The 22157-nt window shown below is 36.6% G+C and overlaps 1 protein-coding gene across 1 annotated transcript in view; it reads right to left on the reverse strand.

Moving 5' to 3' along the window:
• The window catches only part of NELL2 (neural EGFL like 2), a 351416-nt gene that overhangs the window by 149818 nt on the left and 179441 nt on the right, over positions 1-22157 (reverse strand). The window contains exon 14 of the mRNA XM_073020642.1: positions 1186-1311. Within this exon, the coding sequence (XP_072876743.1) occupies positions 1186-1311 (126 nt within the window). The remainder of the gene's footprint in view (positions 1-1185; positions 1312-22157) is intronic.

Raw genomic sequence — 22157 nt, forward strand, 5'->3', positions numbered from 1 at the left:
ATCTGTCAGCATTTTTATATTAAATATCTTCTACCTTCAGGATATCTTCAGTTATTTTCCATAAATTGGGAAGTCACTTCTCATTATTTTTGAATGGCATCATTTTGTTTTTATAAATACTACATTTGAATTTAGAGGAAGATCCTTCCCTGTGATAAGGCTATCAATTAGCAGACAGTATGGACACTATAATGAAGACTTAGAAGCGGACAACTGAAACAAAGACAAAGTGATACTTCTATTATAGATTCATATTTTTACTAGGGAGGATTATGGAGTCTCTTTCCCTGAAAACATCTAGGTTTTGTTTATACCTGCATCTGATAAAGATCATAAAGTTGGAGGTAGAGAAATAGGTGACAAGAAAAACATTTTTGGGTGCTCTCCAGTTTTATGGTTCTACCTGTCTTTCTAAAATATGTTACTTTGTTTCTTCTATTTAAAAATATAGAGATGGAAAGAAATGTTCTGTTTCACACCCACATTTCCTCAAATCCTATAGTATTCAAGCTACTCTTCTAGCACCATGTTTTGTTTTGTTTTTTTTTCATATTCTACAGGTAGAAAGCTATAGAATAAAAGGAATACACTGTATTACCTCAAGCCAGGACCAACTTCAGACACTACAAACACAATATCCCTAACGAGACTTTGGATGATACTGAATGAGTGGTATTTCATACAACAAAAAATATAGAAAACTTATTTGATGTAGTTCTCAATTGTACTTCTCAGACGTGTGAAGAAACTCAATTATCTTTAACAGTCCCATATCCTAGAACTCTAAAAATCTCTAAACTCTAAAAATGTGGAAAAAAATCACATTATTTATGCTATTATTTTTCTATTCAAAAATCTATCATCATATATCATTTAGGGCTTGTTTCTCAGATTGACCATAGTATTTCACACAAGTTTTGAGCATAAGTACTAAGTATAAATGTAGCATATACTGATTTTCCAGGGCTTTTATCTTCCAAATTGGAGTATATGTTTATCCAGAGCAAGCAGGTGTTTTTTTTTCTTTAGAATAGATAAAGAAATAACTGCCAAATCAAGATATGATTTTGCTTATTTTTTGTTGTATTTATGGTACACTTATTAAAAAAAAAGAGAGTCAAAGAAATTTTTAAAAGTAAACTTAAGACACAAAAAGATTTTATTTCACGAATAGCCACCATTTACCTGTACATGAATAATCATCAATTCTGATGTATCCAGTTTTGCAGATGCACATAAAAGAACCTGGGGTGTTGACACACATAGTATTTTCACGACAGTAATGGCGCCCTTCAGCACACTCATCGATGTCTGTGAAGAAAAACGGGACAAAGAGGTCAACAGTGGGTAATATTCTGGAGCTCCTATATTATTTTCTTTGGTAGGGAGAGGGAAATATTTACTAAATGAATAGCATTTCTAAAAAGCATTCATGATATCTCCTTTGCTAGGAGTGTTTAATGTTCCAATGACAAAAATCAAGAGTTTTTTTTTTTTTTTTTTTTTCCAACAGCTCTTCTTGGAGTTATGAAGAAGTCTATCTGTTTTAACTTGCATCATCTAAATATCTTTTGAAATTTTCAGCACATTCATCTGCCTATGCTTGATAAAATGAATCAGAATGCAAAGATTGGGCTGCCTTAGTATCCAGCAATCTTCAATTACAGAGCCTGCCACATATTATTGTTTGATTCACCAGCTATTTGGTACAGTTGAGCAGACCCTGAAAGAGGTAAATAAAGTGTTCGATATAAACCAGAATTGTAACAATTTCACTTAAAGACATGAAGTCAATTGCATGAGCTTATTAGAGATAAAAGTAGACATACAGCTATCCCAATAAGTATACAAACACAGATAAAGTTACAATAGAGACCTGATATAGATGAGAAGTTACAAAATAGTAAAATCAGATATTATATTGAAGATCTTACATGGTAATTCACACACCAAATTATGAGTATGTATAATGACTTCTGGATGCTAACCCATAAGAAGCACTGCTACTAATTGTGAAGAATGTGAATTTTCACAATGAAACTGTCTTCATTTAACAGCATCTCTCTGTATAGAATACAAATCATGTTACAAGTATTTAAGGGCCTTAATGCATTGGTCAGACAAGGAATTTCCCATCCAGAAGTCTGCATTCTCAAATCCTTCTGATGATTCCACAAAGTAGCACTGAATTCATTTATACTGTTAACAGAAATGGATCAACTATAAGAGATGGATAGGTGACACACCACTACAGGGCCATGTCATTTGTGTAAGCCCAACTATGTTCCCAGTCCTGAGAATGTCAACAGAAATAATTGGCATAGTCTAGGAATCTATATTTTAGAACTGTAGGGTTCTTATCATTCATATGAGTTAACTATTTATTTTACAGAGGGAAAAACCTGAGTCCTAGAGAAATTCAACTTTCTATTCAATTCCATGGACAACATAATAAATTCTAAACTTCTTATCTGAACCTACAAAATGTTTCCTGGTTTGGTCTTTACTTTTCCAATTTCACATCTGATGACCTCACTCCCTTCTCCCCTCTCAGTGTTCTGGCCACATAGTTTCTAACCTACCTGCTCTTTCTTATCTGTCGTCCTTTATATATGCTGTTCTCTCTACTTATAACTGCTACTCCTTCTCTCCCTGACACCATCCCAGTGGATCTTGTTTACTGGTAGATTCATCCTTCAAGAATCTATTTAAATGTCCTTCCTATAAAAACTTCCCTAATGAACTAAAATACTCCCAATGCAGTGCTCCCTCAGGACTTTGTAAATGTTTCCATTATAGATGCATCAATTGTATTTTTATTAATTTTTATGAGTTTCTTTCTCCTGAACAAACCGCATATTCCTCAAGGGCATAAATTATCTATTAGTGTTTCTTAACTTTGCCCATCATATTCATCTGGGATGTTAAAAAACAAAAACAAAAAAAGACTGGTTCTTGGGCCAACTTCCAAAACCCCACTCCAAGTTCTAATTTAATTGTTTGTGGTGGAACACATGCAATGATTTTTTAAAAAAATCTTCTCCATGATAAGTGTAATACAGGGGTCAGAAAAAAAAAACACCTCAGTAAAGGGACAGATAGTAAATTTTCTAGACTTTGGAAGTCATGGGCAACACATAAATTTAATGAACTTGGCAGTGTTGGAATAAAAGTTCATTTACAAAAATTGATGGTGAGCCAGCCATATTTGGCTCACAGGTCAAAAGTTGATGACTTCTGACCTAATGCATAGTCAAGGTTAGCAATCACCACTGAGCAGGGTGAGGATTCAAAATACTTACTGGAGGAGCCTGGTACTCATCTCTTTGACAGACAAGGATCATAACAGCGAGTAGATAGCCACATGTCAAATTGAATTTCTAACAGATAACTCTGAAATTCAGCAGGGAAGTGTCAGAGAACTTCTGAGGCATGGGACAGAGAAGTGAAGCAGTTGGCCCAGGCAAGATCAGCTCAAAGCCAGGAGGAACTATCTATTGTGGGGAAAAGGTAAGTGAAAGATCTGCAGGGGTCCACATTCCTACCACAGTCTCATATAATCCTAGCCACAAAAGACACCCTGTGCTCTCACAGGCCCTAGGCCTAGTATAGGAAGTTGCCTAGAATACGTAGGATGGCATTGTTCCATTAGGGACCTACAACCCCCCCTGAGACCCAAGCAACTACAGCAATGGCGCCATTTTGAGAGTCTATCTCTCAAAAGATGATATCCTACCCTGGGGCCCCCAAACCCCTGCTTTTCTACATCCCTGGAGCACCACTGGCATCCCTTCATGTCCATCCAGAGGGCTATGCTGCCATAATACCAACTGGACCCAGCAACGCAACCAGGTCCCCAGTACTGTAGTCCACACAACGTCCTATACACTGGGGAATAGATGATGCAGCACACTAAGGAAGCTGCCCCTGGGACAAAGGAAGCCAAAGCATACCCTCCCCAGAAACTGAGAGCTGACTGCCCAGGGTCACTGCTAATGACAACAATCCTACCCTCTCCAGCAGCAGGGCTACCATGTACCTGTACTTGCCTTCAGGAGACCTCAAGACAGGCCATGTGCCCTCCTGGGGGCTGAGGATAGGCTTGTCCCACCCACTGCCCCTGCCATTAGCACCCAAATGCTTTATCCAGGGACCTGAAGATTGACCCATCCTACCCAGCACAGCCAGGGCCTAGGTGCACCATCATGGTGCTTGAGAGACCTGTCTTGCCTCCTGCCACCAATGCTGGTGCCCACATGCACTATCATGAATCTGGAAATCAACCCACACTGCCCACTTGTGCAGGCCAGGAGCCTGGGTATGGGCTCGCCATGCCTGCTGCCACTGGAACATATACACACTATCCAGGGGCATTAAGGACAGGCCTACCCTACCCACCATCAGTACTCACATGTACCTCTTAGGGAACCCAGAAACCAGCATGCCCAACCCACTGCCATCACCGTTAGTGCATGGGCATGTGGTTCAGAGACCTGAGGGTTAGAAAACTACCACTAGTGCCACCATCCATGTCAGAAATGCTGTCTGAGTGATCAAGGACCCACTCAGTTGGCCCACCACTGCATCTACCAGAACCTGAGCATACTGCCCAGAGGCCCAAGAACAGGCCCACCCATATCTGCCACTGTTGTTGCTCATGTATGCCACTGAGGGCCCAAGGACTAGCCACACCCAGCCCACCAATGCACCACTGGTACCCAGGGACCAGCACACCTAGAATTCCCATTCCCAGCAAAGCATCACCAAAACCTCCACTAACAATCACAGCTTAAGTCACTGAGGAACTCACAGGCACCAATGACACTAATTATAGCATGATAAATCATACAGAGACTACAATATTGTGCCTACCCAGAATCAAAGCAACAGCGTCTTACTAAACCGATAATACAGACACATCTACAGAAAAAAGTCTTTCTCTACTAAAGCCAGCCCATAAAATTGGAAGGAGAGACTATTTCACCACATGCACAGACATCAACATAAAGACACAAGAAACATGAAAAAACAAAGAAACGTGACATCTCCAAAGGAACATCATAATTATCAAGTAACAGATCCCAACATAAAGAAAATCTATAAAATGTCTAAAAAGGAATTCAAAAGAATGACATTAGAGAAACTCAGTGAAATACAGGAGAACACAGATAAACAACACAAAGAAATCAGGGAAACAAGTCATCATCTGAATAAGAAATTCAACAGAGATAGATGCCATAAAAAGAAAAAACCAGAAATCCTAGATGGGAATAATTGAATGAATAAAATAAAAAATATAATAGCTTCAATAACAGACTAGATCAAGGAGAAGAAGAAAGAATTTCTGAACTTAAAGACAGGGCTTTTGAAATAACTCAGACCAAAATCAAAAGAAATAAAACAGAATAAAAAGAATAAAATGAAATAAAGAAAGCCTAGGTGGCATACAGGAAACTATACAGTAACTAAAATTTGAATTTTGGGAGTTCCAGAAGGAGAAGAGATGAACAAATGCATCAAAAACTTATTTAACAAAACAACAGCTGAAAGATTCCCAACTCTTGCAAGTTACAAACATCCAGACACATGAAGCTCAAATATTCCCAAATAGCTGCAATTCAACAAGGTCTTATTCAAGGCACATTGTAGTAAAACTGTCAAAAGTCAAACAGCAAGAACAAAGCATGAAGTCATATATAAGAGCATCCCTATCAGAGAGGCCTGGAGAGAATGGAGTGATGTATTCAAAGTGCTGGAAGAGAAAAACAATAACTGGCAGCCAAGAATACTTTACCCAGAAAAGCTATTCTTCAAAAATGAAGGGGAAAGAAATTCTTTCTCAGATGAGAAAATAATGAAAGAATTAATCATCATTATACCAGCCCTACAAAAAAATGTTTAAGGTAATCCTATATCTGGAAGTGAAAGAAAGATATCTACCATCATGAAAACACATGACAGGATAAAACTCACTGGTAGAGCAGATATACAAATGAGAAAGAGAAAGGAGTCAAATATTATCACTATTAAAAAAAAAAACATCAAATCGTAAACAGCAAAAGAGGAAGAGGAAAGCATATGTAAGACAATCAGAAAATAATTAACAATATGACAGAAGTCCCCACCTATTAATAAAAACCTTGAAAGTAAATGGCTTAAATTCATCAATTAAAAGATATAAAATAGCTGAATGTATTAAAAAACAAGATGCAAGTACAAGAAACCCATTTCATCTATAAAGACACACATAGACTAAAAGAGAAGGGATGAAAAAAAAAATCCATCCAAATGAAAACCAAAAGTGTGAAGGAGTAGCTATGCTTATATCAAAAATTGACCTCAAGTTAAAAAACATAAAAAGGGGCAAAGTAGGTCAATATAGATGAAAAGGAATCAATTCAGTAGAAAGATATAACATTGTAATTGTATATGCACCCAACACAAGAGCACCCAGTTATATAAAGAAAATATTATTATAGCAAAAGAGAGAGACCCCAATATAATAATAGCTGTGAACTTCAACACCCTCGTTTTAGCACTGGGCAGACCATCTAGACAGAAAATCAACAAAGAAAGATCAGACTTAATCTGCTCTACGTACTACATGGAGTTAACATTTACAGAAAATTTCACCCAATGGTGGCAGAATAAACATTCCTCTCACTAACACAATGAAAGTTCTCCAGGATAGAACACAAGTTAGGCCACAAAACAGGTCTCAAAAATTTTCGAAAATTGAAACCATATCATGTATCTTCTCAGAACACAATGGAATAAAACTAGAAATCAGTAACAACAGAAATTCTGGAAATTGTACAAATACAGGCAAATTAAGCAACATGTTTCTGAGCAACCACTGGGCCAATATAGAAATTATGAAGAAAATAAAAAGCTTTCTTTAAACAAATGAAAATGAAAGCACAACACAGCAAAACCTATGGGATACTGTAAAAACAGTGCTAAGAGGGAAATTTATAGTAGTAAATGCCTACATCAAAAAGTAGAAATATTTCAAATAAACAATATAGCAATGCACCTCAAGGAACTGGAAAAGTGAGAACAAACCAAACACAAATTAGTAGAAGAAAAGAAATGACAAAGATCGGAGCAGAAACAAAACAGACTATCAGACAATACAAAGAATTAACAAAATGAAATGTAGGCTTTTTGAAAAGATAAAATAAATTGTTATATAGAATAACAAAGAATAAAAGAAGACCAAATAAGCAAAAATGGGGACCATGTAACTGATACCACAGAAATACAAAGGATCACAAAAAACTATTATTAATGACTGCATGTTAATACATTTAAAAACTTAGAGGAAATGGATAAATTCCTGGACACATACAACCTACCAAGACTGAACCAGAAAGAAATAAAAAACCTGAACAGATCAATAGCAAGTAACAAGACTGGATCAGGAATAAAAAGTCTCCCAACAAAGAAAAGCCAAAGACCAAATGACTTGATTGCTCAATTATACCCAGCCCTTCTGAAAGCCGTAGCAGAAGTCCCCTGGGCTTAAGCTTGTGAGCTAGAGAGGGTCCCATCAACAAGTCCATGTGTACAAAGACATGAACAATTTACCTGTGTGGATGAAAGAGCCAATGATAAGAAACAATTCAGTGGAAACACCCTGGTTATCAGAGAGAGGAATTACTTTGATCACACCGTTGCATTTCCTCAAACAAGAGTGGTTCCTGGTAAGAGATGATAGTTCCAGGTACAGATAGGAAAGCAGCTTCAGTGTCTAGAGCAGGACAGTAAGTTCCAGCTGGAGCAAACATTAATTACATCAGGCACCACAACTCTCTCCAAAGACAAAACAATATCCCATAGAACAGGGGTTCCCAACCCCGGGATGGCCAAACAGTACCATTCCCTGATCTGCTAGGAAGTGGGTCGCACAGCAGGAAGTGAGCGGCAGGTGAGTATTACTGCCTGAGCTCCTCCTCCTATCAGATTAGAGGTGGCATTAGATTCTCATAGGAGTGCAACCCCTATTGTGAACTGTGCATGAGAGGGATCTAGGTTGTGTGCTCCTTATAAGAATCTGACTAATGCCTGATGATCTGAGGCATAACAGTTTCATCCCAAAATCATTCTCAGAGCCCCCGCTCCTGGTTCCGTGGAAAAATTGTCTTCCATGAGACCAGTCCCTGGAGGCAAAAAGGTTGGGGACTACTACCACAGAAGTAGCCTACCCCAGCAGGAGGAGCTACCAAACCTGGTTAATTGAGCTCATAAGTATGTGTGAAACACCTCAAATCTCTCCCAAGAATACTTAAGAGATGGGAACTTTGATGGTACTAAAGTTCTGTGAGAGGAGGTGGAGAAAAGAGCCAGTGAATTAGGATTATTTCTGTTAATGTGACCCTATTTACAGCCACAATGGTGGAAAATTTGATTTATAAACAAAAATGGAGATAATTGTGCAAGAGTAAATAGGCCTTCTAAAAACTGTCTCTCACTGTTGAGTGCTGGGTCTACATGTCAGAGGTTTAGGAGACAGTGACTTGTCCAATCTTCTATTATAGATGTTTCCCTTTTAAGCTATCATAGAGTCAGAGAAAACTCCATGTAGGATCATAAAGCAAAAACAAAAAGACTATTGAATATGAAACCTTTTAGGAACTCAATGATTTGGATCTCATAGACATATACGATTCATGACCAAGAGATCTAAAGTGTCAGCCTATTAATTGGAGTGTTGTGAGACAGAGCGAAGTAAAAATAGCAAAAAATACCACCATAACACTGTAGATCTAATTGTCACTTGCCGTTTTTTGATTTCTCACACCCTGTCTTCAGAGGAAGAACTCCCCGAAGAGTTGCATTTATGTACTGAAATTGCAAAGTTACATAAATGTCATTTCCATTTACATGTACAGATATTCACAGGCATAAAAATGGCATGACTAAAAGGTAATCTGGTGGAAAATCATGTCAAATTTAGTTCAGGGTGTATTTTAGTTCCAAATCCCAATTCAAAAACCTAATATAAGTCAAATTCTCACAGTTTAGTTTCAATTCTCTACACATTCATTGAGTATATTCTATGTACAAAGGCATTTTATTGGATTTTCTGATGGCCCTATGGGGTAGAACCACAGTGACGACTGGATACTGTCGGGGTAGGCTTTGACTCATTATGACTCTCCACTAACAAGAAAGAACTGCACAGGTTTTGATTAGGCTGCCAAGTAGAAATATTCTGACATGAGCTGGTTATGCTGTAGAGAATTAAACAAAGAGTGACCCATTGGCCACATGGCCCTTCACATCCCATCCAAAATTTATTACAGAGTTAAGGCATAGACCCTGCCTTAAAAGGGTTTACAATCCAGGAAATGGGTGATGATCATCATTACTGTCATCCAGTTAGCTGCCTTCTATATTTGAAGCCAGCATTTCACAAGCAGCATTGCTTAAAGAGCAATATCTCTAATAGAGGTTCATAGTTCCTTGAAAACAAAATATTACATGGTCAAGTAAGTTTCAAGACGACTATATTACTACAGTTCTTCCTAGTTGCCTCCTAAACACTCATAATATACATAAGCTAATTATAAGCTCTGAGACACTTAAAAAAAAAAACTTCTTTCATTTATTTAACAAGTATATAACGGGCATGCACTATGTTCCAAGTACTGCATTAGGTGACAAAGATAAATTCTAACTGGAGAAAATAACATATATAAGATAACATTATAAAGTGATGCATACTATGTAACAGAAACATATACATTGTGCATTGAATATGGAGCAACAGACTTTTTTAAAAACACAGTGCTTGTTTGTTCTGAGAACCCATTAATGCAGAACACATTTGGGAATTCATATCTGGTGATATAAATAATTTTCTGACTCTGCCCCCTCCTACCAACTTGAGAAACTGATAGTGAAATTAAAAATCCAAGATATATTTACATGAATAACAACACGAGTTCCTACATTGTAAGGGCCAAAAACCCACACACATACACACACAAATCCTACAGGGACTGATATTCAGAGAAAGGTTAATGACTAACAGTAGCGATATCCAGGGAAAATATAATGGTGCGGCAGGGCTTGAAGCGGATTTTGAAGAAATCCACTCCACTTATAATGTAAGACCTCTTGTTATTTTGCTGCAGAAGGAGCAAAAACGAAATGTTCAGGAACAATAAGTAATCCATTTAATTAGAGTTTATTCAGGAAAATAATGGAAATACAATTATGGGAAAGGAGACATAATGTGAATGTATTTAAATGACCAACAAATATGAGGACGGCACCTTCTTTGTAGTGATATGAAGACATTAAAGCATTTGCAAGAAGCGGGTAGGGAGGAGGTATAGATATATCTTATGGGAGTCGGTAAAATGGCATAACTGAAGAGTTGGTAAGAAGTGCATTCAAGTTAAGAAGATCTTTTATGAATTAATAAAAGTCCGAGTCTTAAGTGGTTACTACATCTTAAGTAATCTACCCAGTCCTAATTTCTTCATATGATATTTTCACTGGTATCTGAAAGTCTTCTATTAAGTTTTTGTTAATATATCTGCTAGCTATGTCCATTGGAATATAAAATTCAAGAGGGTAGAGAGCTTGTCCACAACAAAGGCTGGCCCTGAATAAATATCTATTGAATGAATCAATGAATCTTTTTATGTCTTTGCCTTTAAAAGGACAAAGGAGAAAGTGTCTTCATTCACAACAGTCTGATGTGAAGCTCAACGTGGCAGAGTGAATTCATTGTCTTCTGAGTACACTGCCTGGGCATTTACTCAGACATGGGCTTTTGTATGAATAGCAAATACAAGCCATCCTAGTGAAACAGTCTTGCATAGTAAAGGAGAAATGGGGTGGGAATAAAGAAGCCTGAACTCTGGACCTGCATTTATTACAAATCTGACAAGCATTTAGTCCCTTCAGACCTTAATTTCATCATTAAAGGATAATTTTCAAGTCACTACTAGCTGTAAAACTTTGCAATTCCAACAAAGGGAATGTGATCTATGCGGTTGCAGTGGTTTCTGATTCTCCAGGATTTTGTAAGCTATACAGTCATATTCTAGCAAATTTAAAAAGCAAAAGTAAACTGTGTTTCTTATACTTGAACAGCTTCTCTTGCCCCAGGATAAATCAAGCCGGTCTATTTTAGAAACTAGAATTTATAAATTTATAAATTCCCTTTTATCCTATTCGAAAGATGAGGCCAACTTTGTAATTATTCAGAATCATAGATCTTTAGATTTGAGAGGAACTTTAGAAATCATCTAACCCCAATAATTTACAATTGAAGAAACAGAGGCACAGAGAAGCCAGAAACAAATTAAAGAGGAGGCAGGGATGGGATCACAAAGCTTTTGTGAGCCATATTAAAGAATCTGAACTTCATCCTACGTAAAATGGGAAAGGTTTTAAGAAGTGATTAATTGAATCACATCTGGGTTTTTGGAAGATTCCTCTAGCACAGGCTTATATAGTTAATGAGTGGGAGCCATAACAAGAGCAACATTTCTAGACCCCAGGTTTAAAATTAGTTTCTTTTGGTCTGTGGACTCATCTCCAGACTAGGCTCAGAGGCAATGAGCACTCAGGCATGACGCTCTCTTTCCTGCCACATTATACCTTGGATGTCACTGATAACTGTTTTGTTTTTTAAAGTGTAGTGTATTTCTAAAGCTACAACATTTATCTTGATTATATACTGTAAAAACATTATATTGGTATGTTAATGAACACTAATGCCTTCTTGATCAGCCAATAAAACCTTGAAGTCATGCAGCTCAACAGCAAAGACTCCATATACTGAAAAATAATACAGATCGATATGGGTTATTGCTAAGTCTTGCTAAGCTGTGAAATACTGGCTAGGCAAAGTTGGCAAAGATATCAATAAAATAATTCACAAACTAGGATAAAGACTAAGTTCTAAGAAATATAATTCTGGAAAGAGATTTGAGAGTAACATTTGGGAAGACAAGAATTTTTTTAAATATAAAATTTCTAAGTTTAAGTAGGCTGCTCAGTGAAATACCAGTAAAGAATAAATTAAAATATCATTTACAAATAAGCTAACACTGAAAGGAATTGCCAGCAATCATATGTTTTAAAGTCAGTGGCATTAATGAGTTTGTTTACCATATATTAATTTCTATGTATTAAAAACCATATTCATCTGAATGTATGATTGAAGGATAATATTAAAACATATGATTTTCTTGACATCTCAAAATAATGGCCACAAATTTGCTTCATTCATTTTGTAATTTCATTCATTGTAAACTGTATGGTACATTCCTCAAAAAGAGTGAAAGCTCTGGCATTATATCAGCTTTCTTGCTACTCTTGATAGAATATATTATTCTTAGCTTTGGGATTCCTGAATTTAAAAAAAAAAAAAAATAGAGACATGCACTAGGAAAATCTCAGACAGGTTTGAGAGTGTATCATAAATAATATCCATGGAGAAAAATGAGAGAATGTGGAATATTAAGGAGTGGGGGAACAAAGGCATATGTAGGTTTGTCCATATAATAGTTTTGACTTCCTACTATATCCAAGGTACTATAATAACTTAGACACCAACAGCATAGCCTGAATGAAATAGATGCAGTACCTGCCTTTGCAGAACTTAGGATCTGACAAAAGAGACAACTAGTAATTTTTAAAAATGTAATGGGAGTTTGAGAAGGACAGTGACATCTGGAAAACAAAGTGAGGGCTCCAAACCCAGTCTTACAAACAAGGAGAAACTGACATCTAAGCATAGGACTAAACGAGAAGTAGTTAGCCAGGTGAGATGCGATGAAAGAGCATTTCAAACAAGGAGACTACATGCGAGTGTTGGAAATTAAGAGAATTTGATATGTTTGAAGGATAGCAAAGTACTCAATGCACCTAAAGAAGTACGCAGGAGCTGCGTTTGTGTGCAGGTCTTACACACTATATGAGAGTTTGACATTATGCTATAATCAATGGTAATCACTGGAGTTTTTAAAATTATTCTAAAACATGTTATACGTACACATGCTGTAAAATTTAAAAGATGTAGTAGAGTGTATCATGAAAGTAAATCTGAGTCACAGTCACTCAGTTCTCCCACTCCTAATCCCTGAGACAACCTCTGGTATCAATTTCTTCCACAATTTCCAGACATATTCTATGCCTACTTAAGCATACACACAGGGGAATATGTGTTTGTGCTTTTCCTCTGAAGGGTGGTCAGCAGGGACATGAAATGTTATTATTGCTAAACAATATCTTTGTAAATGCAGGGTAGAGGATAAATTAGAGAAGAGTAAAACTAGAAGCTAGAAGGGAGCTCACTTGATATTACACAGTTTCGGTTCTTGTGACTATGACTGCAGAAGATGAAAGGAGTGAGCCAGATTAAAAAAAAGGACATGGGATCGAATATTGCTTGCACTCTGGGACTGACTGGATGCCTGATGATTAGCGAGGGATGCTCTCAAAGATAATATCCTTCCTTTTTAACTAAACAACTGGGTGGGTCCATAGTGTAGGGAACTGGAGGACTGCAACTGAGCTACAGAGAAGCAGTTGCAAATAGGTTGAATTTGAGGTGCTTATGACACATCCAGATAAAAATGTCCAAGAGGCAGTGAGATACGTGGGTCTAGAGCTTACTCCAGAGAGAGCACTGGGCTAAAGATCAACATTTGAGAGTCACAGGCACACAGAATGTAATTAAAGCCAGGGTGTTAGCATCACACAGGTAGGGGATGTAGAATGAGGAGAAAACAATTAAAATGGAGACCTGGGGGACTTGGACATTTAAGTGGCAAGTAAAGAAAGCAGATGGAGAAAAATTGCTCAGAGAGGTAGCAGCAAAACTAGAGGAGTGGTGGAGAAAGACAAATGTCAAAATGGTAGGCAGTCATCACCTTTTGAAGTCACCTATATTTGGAAAAATATTTGTTTCTTCAAGAAGGGAAACTCAAATTTTCAGTGTCCTTAGAAACTAGTGACCTAGTACTACCAAATGGGAGCACTCATGCAAAAATTCAATCCGGAAGAGAACTTTGTAACTTTGCAGGTTGCAAAATTTAGCAAGCATAATAGAGAAGGCATATCCACATTTAGCATGGTCACCATGGCATTCACTTCTAGAATCCAGTCCTTGATGTCATCAGTGAACATTCACAACATTTATGTGAGTTGTGGTGTTGACACCAAAAGGTAGAGGTAGTGATTTTGTATCAAGATGTAATAGGTATTTTCTTGGTTGAACATCATCTTAACCTGTCTTCCAGTCCTCCCACATACATTGTGAGCTACCTAACATCCTTCAACCTATTCCTTTTCTGCTTAAATCGTCAGAGTGAATTCCGTTGTTTGCAATTCAAAACCCCGATCAATACAGTGTAGTATCATGAAGACAAGGTAAATAAGCAATGGAAGAAGGGAAAGATCAATAGAATTATTTGCTGCCTAGAAGTCAAGCAAAATACAGATGGAAAGTTGTCTGATTTAACAATACAGAAGTTATCAGTGACCTTGGTGAGAGTAGTACGGAGAGGATATGGGATGAAAAGTCTAGTTTGAAGCTGGTTAAGGAGAAAGTCTGAGATGAAGAAGTGAAGACAGTGAGAAAAAAGCATTACATTAAGAGATTCAGCCATAAAGGGGAAACGGTAATAATACAAAAACTAGAAGGGATATAGAGTTAAGGGAGAGATTAAGCATAAGTAAATGCTGATGGGAAGGAGCAAACAGAGAGAATGAAATTGAAAACTGAGTTTGAAGATATAATAGATGAAGCAAATTTCCTCTGAAGACAGGAAGAGATGAGATTTAGTACTCATACGTACCTATTACTCCCAGGAGGAGAGGTTTCTATTCTACTGATACTAGGGAGAAGGAAGAAAGGGTGGAAGGCATGCTGGCTTATGAAATTGGAGCAGGAGGATGAAGAAGTTGCTGTCTGTTTCATTGGTAAAGAAGTTATCTGTCAGGAATAAGAGAACTGGTAGAGTCAAAGGCTTCAGAGAATGGTGAAAGTTTACAATGATTATTGTAGGAAATGAGCAAAAACTCTGCTGGGATGCACAGTAAAATGACCAAGCAGACTATTGGCCTCAGTCGGAGTCAGTAAGCGTGAACATGCAGCTGTGGGAATCCACCACTTGACATTTTTATAACACTTGGCTTTGTACAGTGCATGTTCATATACATTGTATGTTCATTCTCACAACCATCCTGTGACCTGGGGAGAACAGGCAATAGCCCCTTTTCACAGCCATGGAACCTTTGTGAAGCTGAGAAGATTTCCAAAGTCTGTTACAAGTTAGTGACTGGTAAATCTAGCACAGAATCACTAATTATTAGCCACTGTCCTTCCACAACCTGGTCCCTATCTTTGCAGTTTAATCTACTAACACTCCTGGATATAAGCCTCATGTTGTAGAAAAGTTCCAGAACATCTCTTTCCCTTTCCCTTTGCTTACTCTTCTCTGCCAATCTCAATTGGATTCACATCTCAAGGCCCAGATGAAGTCTTAATTCCTACACGGTATCTTCCCTAACCTCTTTGGTCACAGGGATTCATTCCATCTGTCTCTACTTCTGCACTTTTTGTCTGTGCTTATTCATGAGCAGTTAGTAGGTATCTTGGCTGAATCCAACTTGCTTGAAATTACAGAAGAGACAGGCTCATTTAAATGACTGTCTTGTCATGCTGGATTTGAAAATTCATCAAGTTGAATAGCAGCATTCTTTCCAAGAAGGTGGATTATTATTTTTAAAATTAGAAACTAATTTAGTAAATATATATTTATTTTGCCAGAAAGCATGAATTACAGTCATAAAATTATCCAAATTGTTACCCATCCAGAGCTGCTTGATTAACCTAAACATAACAGCAGTGTTTTCATGAAAGATATGGAGCCACTCCAATTTCCAATTGCTTGCTTATACATAAATCACTGACTGGGCTGCATTGTTATTAGCGTTGATAATCTTAATCAATGTTTAATGTTGATTAGGAAGTAGGACCTTACAACAATTCAGTATACACAAACATATATGTTCTACAATTTAAGTCCCATTTCTCCACCACCACATTTCCATTTGAAGATATGAACAATTTTTAAAAATCTATTTGGGACTACATTCTTCATATTAAAGAAAAATTACCTGGAGTACATTTAACAATGTAATTAAAGCTGTTTTTGAATTTAAAGTAAAAATGAAAATTGAATGTATTATTAAAATCCTAGGGATCTATTTTTATATCATACCAATGAACAAGACACGCAATACAGAACCATTATGCCTGCTGCTTCACCAGTGCTTCACATTCATTAAAGCCAGCACCAATTTCCTGTCTCTTGTGTCAAAACACAAGGGGCTCTGTCTTCTGTGGAATAATAATTGACTGAAAGAAGCTAGGTCTTTCTCCATCACATAACTCAAATATCTCCCTGTTCTCTCTCATGTTCATTTACCTTGTACCTACCTGCTTCCCCCAATTCACAGTTATTGTTGTCCCCTAAAAACTTATTCTTATTTCTATTCATTATATTAATAATGAAGCTAACATTTACTACAGTGTATGTTGCTTTGACAATGTCATTTCATTGTTTTTCCCACAGCATCACGTTTTCACAAGAGATCTCAAATATAATGTCAGCACTATTTAATCAAAGTTAAATTTATTTTCCTTGTGTAATTCTTATATATTTCTAGCTATAAGGTTTTCCTGTCATTAACCAGGTCCAAGCTTCCACTTCCTATCTACAAGCCTTTTTTTCAGATGTCTTTGGTGTTCGTGATAATCTTATTTTATATTGGAGTTAGTTCTTGTTTTTGAAAGCTAATGGACAGAGGAAGAGAATGTAAAAGCAATGCTAACAGTTGTGTTTCACTCCAAGCAAGCAATTGTTAATTGACTTCAGCACTTTCAACAAATATAACCAGAACATGTGACTTGGATTTCTTAGAAGAAAAGAAAGCTGGTATTTATAATTTAATCTCTATGCATACCTGACCTTAAACTTAATGAAGTTGCAAGAAGACTTTTTATATCAATTAGATTTTTTAAAGCTGTTAATCATGTGGTGTCTTATATGTCACTTCAAATGGATTCCTTTCCAGGGAAGCAATTTATTATTTTTAATAATTTGCATTTCTCTAATGAAAACATGATAATAAATGGCTACATCACATAAGATACCTGCAACTAATTTGTTTAAAATGAGTTGCTTAAATCTAAGCGACAATTTCTCTCTAATATTAGTAAACAACTTCATGCAATGTAATTATCAAGTATTTTAACCTGCTATTTATTTACAGAAAAATAACATGAATCCCCATAAATTTAAAGACTTGCCAAATAATTTTGAAAATGAGAACAAATTATACATACTCTATATTGAAGAACTGGTTAGAATATTATTCAGACCAGAAAGGAATTTGGCATAAAGTAGTTTGGTTCTGGAAATAACCCATGGTAACTTAGTTACTAAAGTAGCTACAGATTTCATTATAATTAGCTTCAAATGTAAGACAATATCATTATACAGACTCTAAGAGTCCTGTTGTCTCCAGTTTCCAGTAAATTAATAATATTTTAGTTCCAAAAATAAAATAATGTTGCATGAATTAACTGATATACTGACAGTAACAAATATATGTGAAATATATAAACTTAATGACAAACTTTTACTGACTTATTTTTCTGGAAGACATTTTCACATTTTTAATCTTATTTAATCTCTGCTTCCTTAACAACCTCACGAGACAAATTTTTCCCATTTTAATACATGAGGAGGCTAAGGCTCTGAGATGTTAAACGATTTGCACAAGTTCCCACAGTTAGTAAATAGCAGAGGTAAGAATTCAAGTCTTCTTGGGCAATGTTCTTCCCACATATCAGCACTGCGCTTGTTTGTCACAGATAGACAGGTTTTGATTTGATCCATACAAATGCTTTATATTCATCTGTGTATTAAATCTCCAAATTTTGTCTGGCATTTTAAAAAAATAATTATAGTTGGCTGCACACATAAATCTGCAAACTGTGTATTCACATACTAGAATGACTATGTAAAATGAATGTGTCCAAAATAAGTTATTTGTTCTGATTTAATTTTCAGTATCCACACAACTGACTAGTAAAAGAGTAACAATTATAAATACTTGTTTAACATTGGCAGCTAGTAAATGTTTCCATCATACTAGGAAGAAATGCAAAGGTAAGCAATCTGTTAAGAATAGTGGGCCAAACAAAACTCAGTCATACCAGAAATTCAATAATGTTACAGGCTATGGATACAAATTTTCCTGGCTGCTAATAAATCTGAGGTTGCCCTTCAAAGTCTCCCCAATTACTTCTGAGTGCACTCTGGTGTTCCTATGAGTTCAGGAATAAATCAACACTTACATACTACCACTCCCCTCTACCCTGCCCCTGGCCATCCTCTGGCCCTTTTTCATGTATTCTGAGTCTCTGCCAAAGCTAGTACATATTCCTATGTCCCTATTTTGTCCCTTTGAAAGGAGCTCCCATCCGCAAAGCTATTATATAAAACTCTTTAGCTACTGCACAGCATCTTCAGTTCTTCAGAAGCATATTCAGAAAGACTCAAAAATGAAAAAATAAAAGTTTTTATACCTAATTTTGTTTCATTCTTTAGCTCATAGGTCCTTCAGTAGCCTTGTTTCCATATTAAATGTAAGAGTTTTTACTCTTGCATCATATTATATCTTATTATATCATATTATATCATCATATTATATCTCTCTCACCACAGAGTGTTGAAACCAACTCACAGGTCCAGGCAGCCCTTATGTCCCCGTACATAAATTTCTCTTCACCCTTGGCCTAAGCCCTCAAGAGAACCAAATAGTAATAGTAGATACTTGGGGTGGGAGTCATATTCATATACAACCATGCTCCTTTTATTTATTTAGTTTCAACCAATATTCTCAACTGAGAGCAATTTTGCTCTTCAGAGGAAATTTGATAAATGCAAACATTTTTGGTTGTCACAACTAGGAATGCAGGCAGGCACAGGTGTACTACTGGCATCTGGTGGGTAGAGATCAGAGATGCTGCTAAGCATCCTACAATGCACAGAACAGCCCCACACAACAAAGAATTATCAAGTAAAAAATGTCAACAGTGTGAGGTTGAGAAACCCTGGTTAAAACAAAAAACACTCTGATACACAGAAATATATGATCGGAGATCAAATAATTCATCTTTCTAGGCAGGAGCATATAAACTAAAGACTCAAAAATAATTTTTTAAAAATCCATCCTTAGAAAGACATCAATGTAAAACTAGCCTAAAAATAGTCCTTCTCCCACTTTAATGTGCATAAGAATTGCCTGGGAAGCTTGTAAAAATTTGAGACCCAACCCTGACCCACTCAAGCAGTATTAAGATTGCGTCCAGGAATGTGCATTTTTCATAAGATCCTCAGGTGGTTCTGATGCAGCCTGAACCACATTCTAAGATGCAATGTTACAAAACCAAATTTTATACTGATGAAAATAAACTGAGAATGTGAACACTAAAATTCCTCTCCAGTTGAGCATATGGCTGAAAAGAATTGGATAGCCACCAAATTATTAAGATGATAAATTAATAGACTCTACACCCAAAACGTGCTCTCTTCAAATTTTGTATGCATAGAAATCACCTGGAGATCTTGCTAACATGCAGATTCTGATTCAGAAGGACTGAGACAAAGTATAAGATTCTGCATTTTTAACAAGCTCATAGATAGTGGCCCATGTTGCTGGTCCTTGGACCAAATGTTGAACTTCAAGCACTGAGGTCTTGAAAAGAAAACTGCCAAAAGAGTATAAAAACAGGATTACTTACTTTTAATAAAGCACAAAACCATCAGTCACATTTCTCACTTCCACGTGCATCTGGAAAATGGGCAGAGATTTTAGGATGTCACCTCTGCTAGTAAGTCAACTCCATGAAGGCAGGGGTTTAGTAGGAGAGTTTGCTCATGACTATATGACCAACACCCATTATATGCCTGGCACATAGGATGTGCTTAATAAATACTGTGAATAATGAATGCCGAATAAAGATTATCTACATTATATCTGATGATAGAAACCAGTCAAAAATCAAATTCCCAAGAAGAACCTGTAGATCCACCTCAGAAAAAAGTGCTTGTTCCTAGTGCTATTTAACATACAGCTATATGACTAATTGATGACTTAATTTATTGTTTCTTCCCTATATAGCATCCAAAGCAATTATGATCTCTAATAGACATAATTATGAGTATTCTATAGGTAAGCCACTAAATTGAGGGGGGAAAAATCAGCTGACCATGAAAGTCACACAACTATGGGGAGCTGTTTCAAAAGAAGAATACAGGCATACCTTGTTTTATTGCAGTTCACTTCAACTGCCTTCTACAGATAATGTGCTTTTTACGAATTGAAGGTTTGTGACAACTCTACATTGATCAAGTCTGCCAGCACCATTTTTCCAACAGCAGGTGCTTGTTTCATGTCTCCATGTCACACTTTAGGAATTCCCACAATATTTCAAAAATTTTCATTACTATTATATCTGTTGGGGTTATATGTGAATAATGATCTTGATTTTACTATTTGAATTCTCCTAAGGCACTAAGAACAGTGCCCATATAAGATGGCAAATTTAATCAATAACTGTGTGTGTTCTGACGGCTCTACTGACTGGCCATTCCCATCTTTCCCCTTTTCCTCAGTCCACTCTAATCCCTGAGATACAACGATATTGAAATTAGGCCAATTAATAAGTGTTCAAGTGAGAAGAGTTACACGTCTCTCATTGTAAATCAAAAGGGAGAAATGACGAAGTTTAGTGAGGAAGGTATGTTGAAAGTCAATACAGGCCAAAAGTTAGGCCTCTGGAGTAGCCAAGTTGTAAATGCAAAGGAAGAAATATTAAAGTGTTACTCCATAGAACACATGAATTACTGAAAGCGAAATGGTCTTACTGATGACATGGAGAAAGTTTGAGTAGTATGGATGGAAGGTAAAATCAACCACAACATTCCCTTGAGCCAAAGCCTAATCAAGAGCAAGGCCCTAACTCTCTTCAACTCTAGAAGGCTGAGAGAGGTGAGGAAGCTGCAGAAGAAAAGTTTAAAGCTAGCAGAGGTTGGCTCATTATGTTTAAGGAAAGAAGCCATCTCTATAGCAGAAAAGAGGAAGGTGAACCAACAAGCGCTGATGTACAAACTGCAGCAAGTTATTCAAATGATCTAGCTAAGACCATTGGCCAAGTTAGCTATACTAAACAACAGGTTTTCAATCAAGACAAAATGACCTTCTATTAGAAGAAAATGCCATACAGAATTTTCATAGCTAGAGAGACAGAAGTCAATGCCTGGCTTCATAGTTTCCAAGGAGAGGCTGACTCTCTTGTTAGGGGCTAATGCAGTTGTTGTGACGTTAAGTTGAAGCCATTGCTCATTGACCATTTCAAAAACCCTGGGGCCCTTAAGAATTATGCTAAAACTACTCTGCCTGTGCTCTATAAATGGAACAATGAAGCCTAGATGATGGCCACACTTCTGTTTACACCACGTTTTACTAAAGGTTTAAAGCCCACTGTTCAGGTAAAAAAAAAAAAAAAAAAAAAAAAAAAAAAAAAAAAAAAAAAAAAGGATTCCTTTCAAATTATTGTGACCCACTGACAATGTACCTAGTCACCCAAGAGCTCTGATGGCAATGCACTAGGAGACTAATGTTTTCATGGCTGCTAACACTACATCCATTCTACAGCTCATGAATCAAGGAGTCATTTACACTTTATAGTCTTATTATTTAAGAAATGTATTTCTTAAGACTGTAGCTGCCATAGATAGTGATTCCTCTCTTGAATCTGGGCAAAGTAAATTGAAAACCTTCTGGGCAAGATTCACCATTCTAGATGACACTAAGGAACTTCTTGATTCATGGGAAGAGGTCAAGATAACAACACTAACAGGAGTTTGGAATAAGTTGATTCCAGCACTCACAGATGACTTTGAGTGGTTCAATACTTCAGTAGAGGGAGTAACTGCAGATGCAGTGGAAATAGTAAGAGTACTAGAATTAGAAATGAAGCCTGAAGATGTGACTGAATTGCTGCAATCTCATGTTAAAATTTGAACAGATGAGAAATTGTTTCTTAT

This window comes from Chlorocebus sabaeus, chromosome 11 (genome assembly GCF_047675955.1).
Source record: "Chlorocebus sabaeus isolate Y175 chromosome 11, mChlSab1.0.hap1, whole genome shotgun sequence".
Classification (NCBI taxonomy): Eukaryota; Metazoa; Chordata; class Mammalia; order Primates; family Cercopithecidae; genus Chlorocebus; species Chlorocebus sabaeus.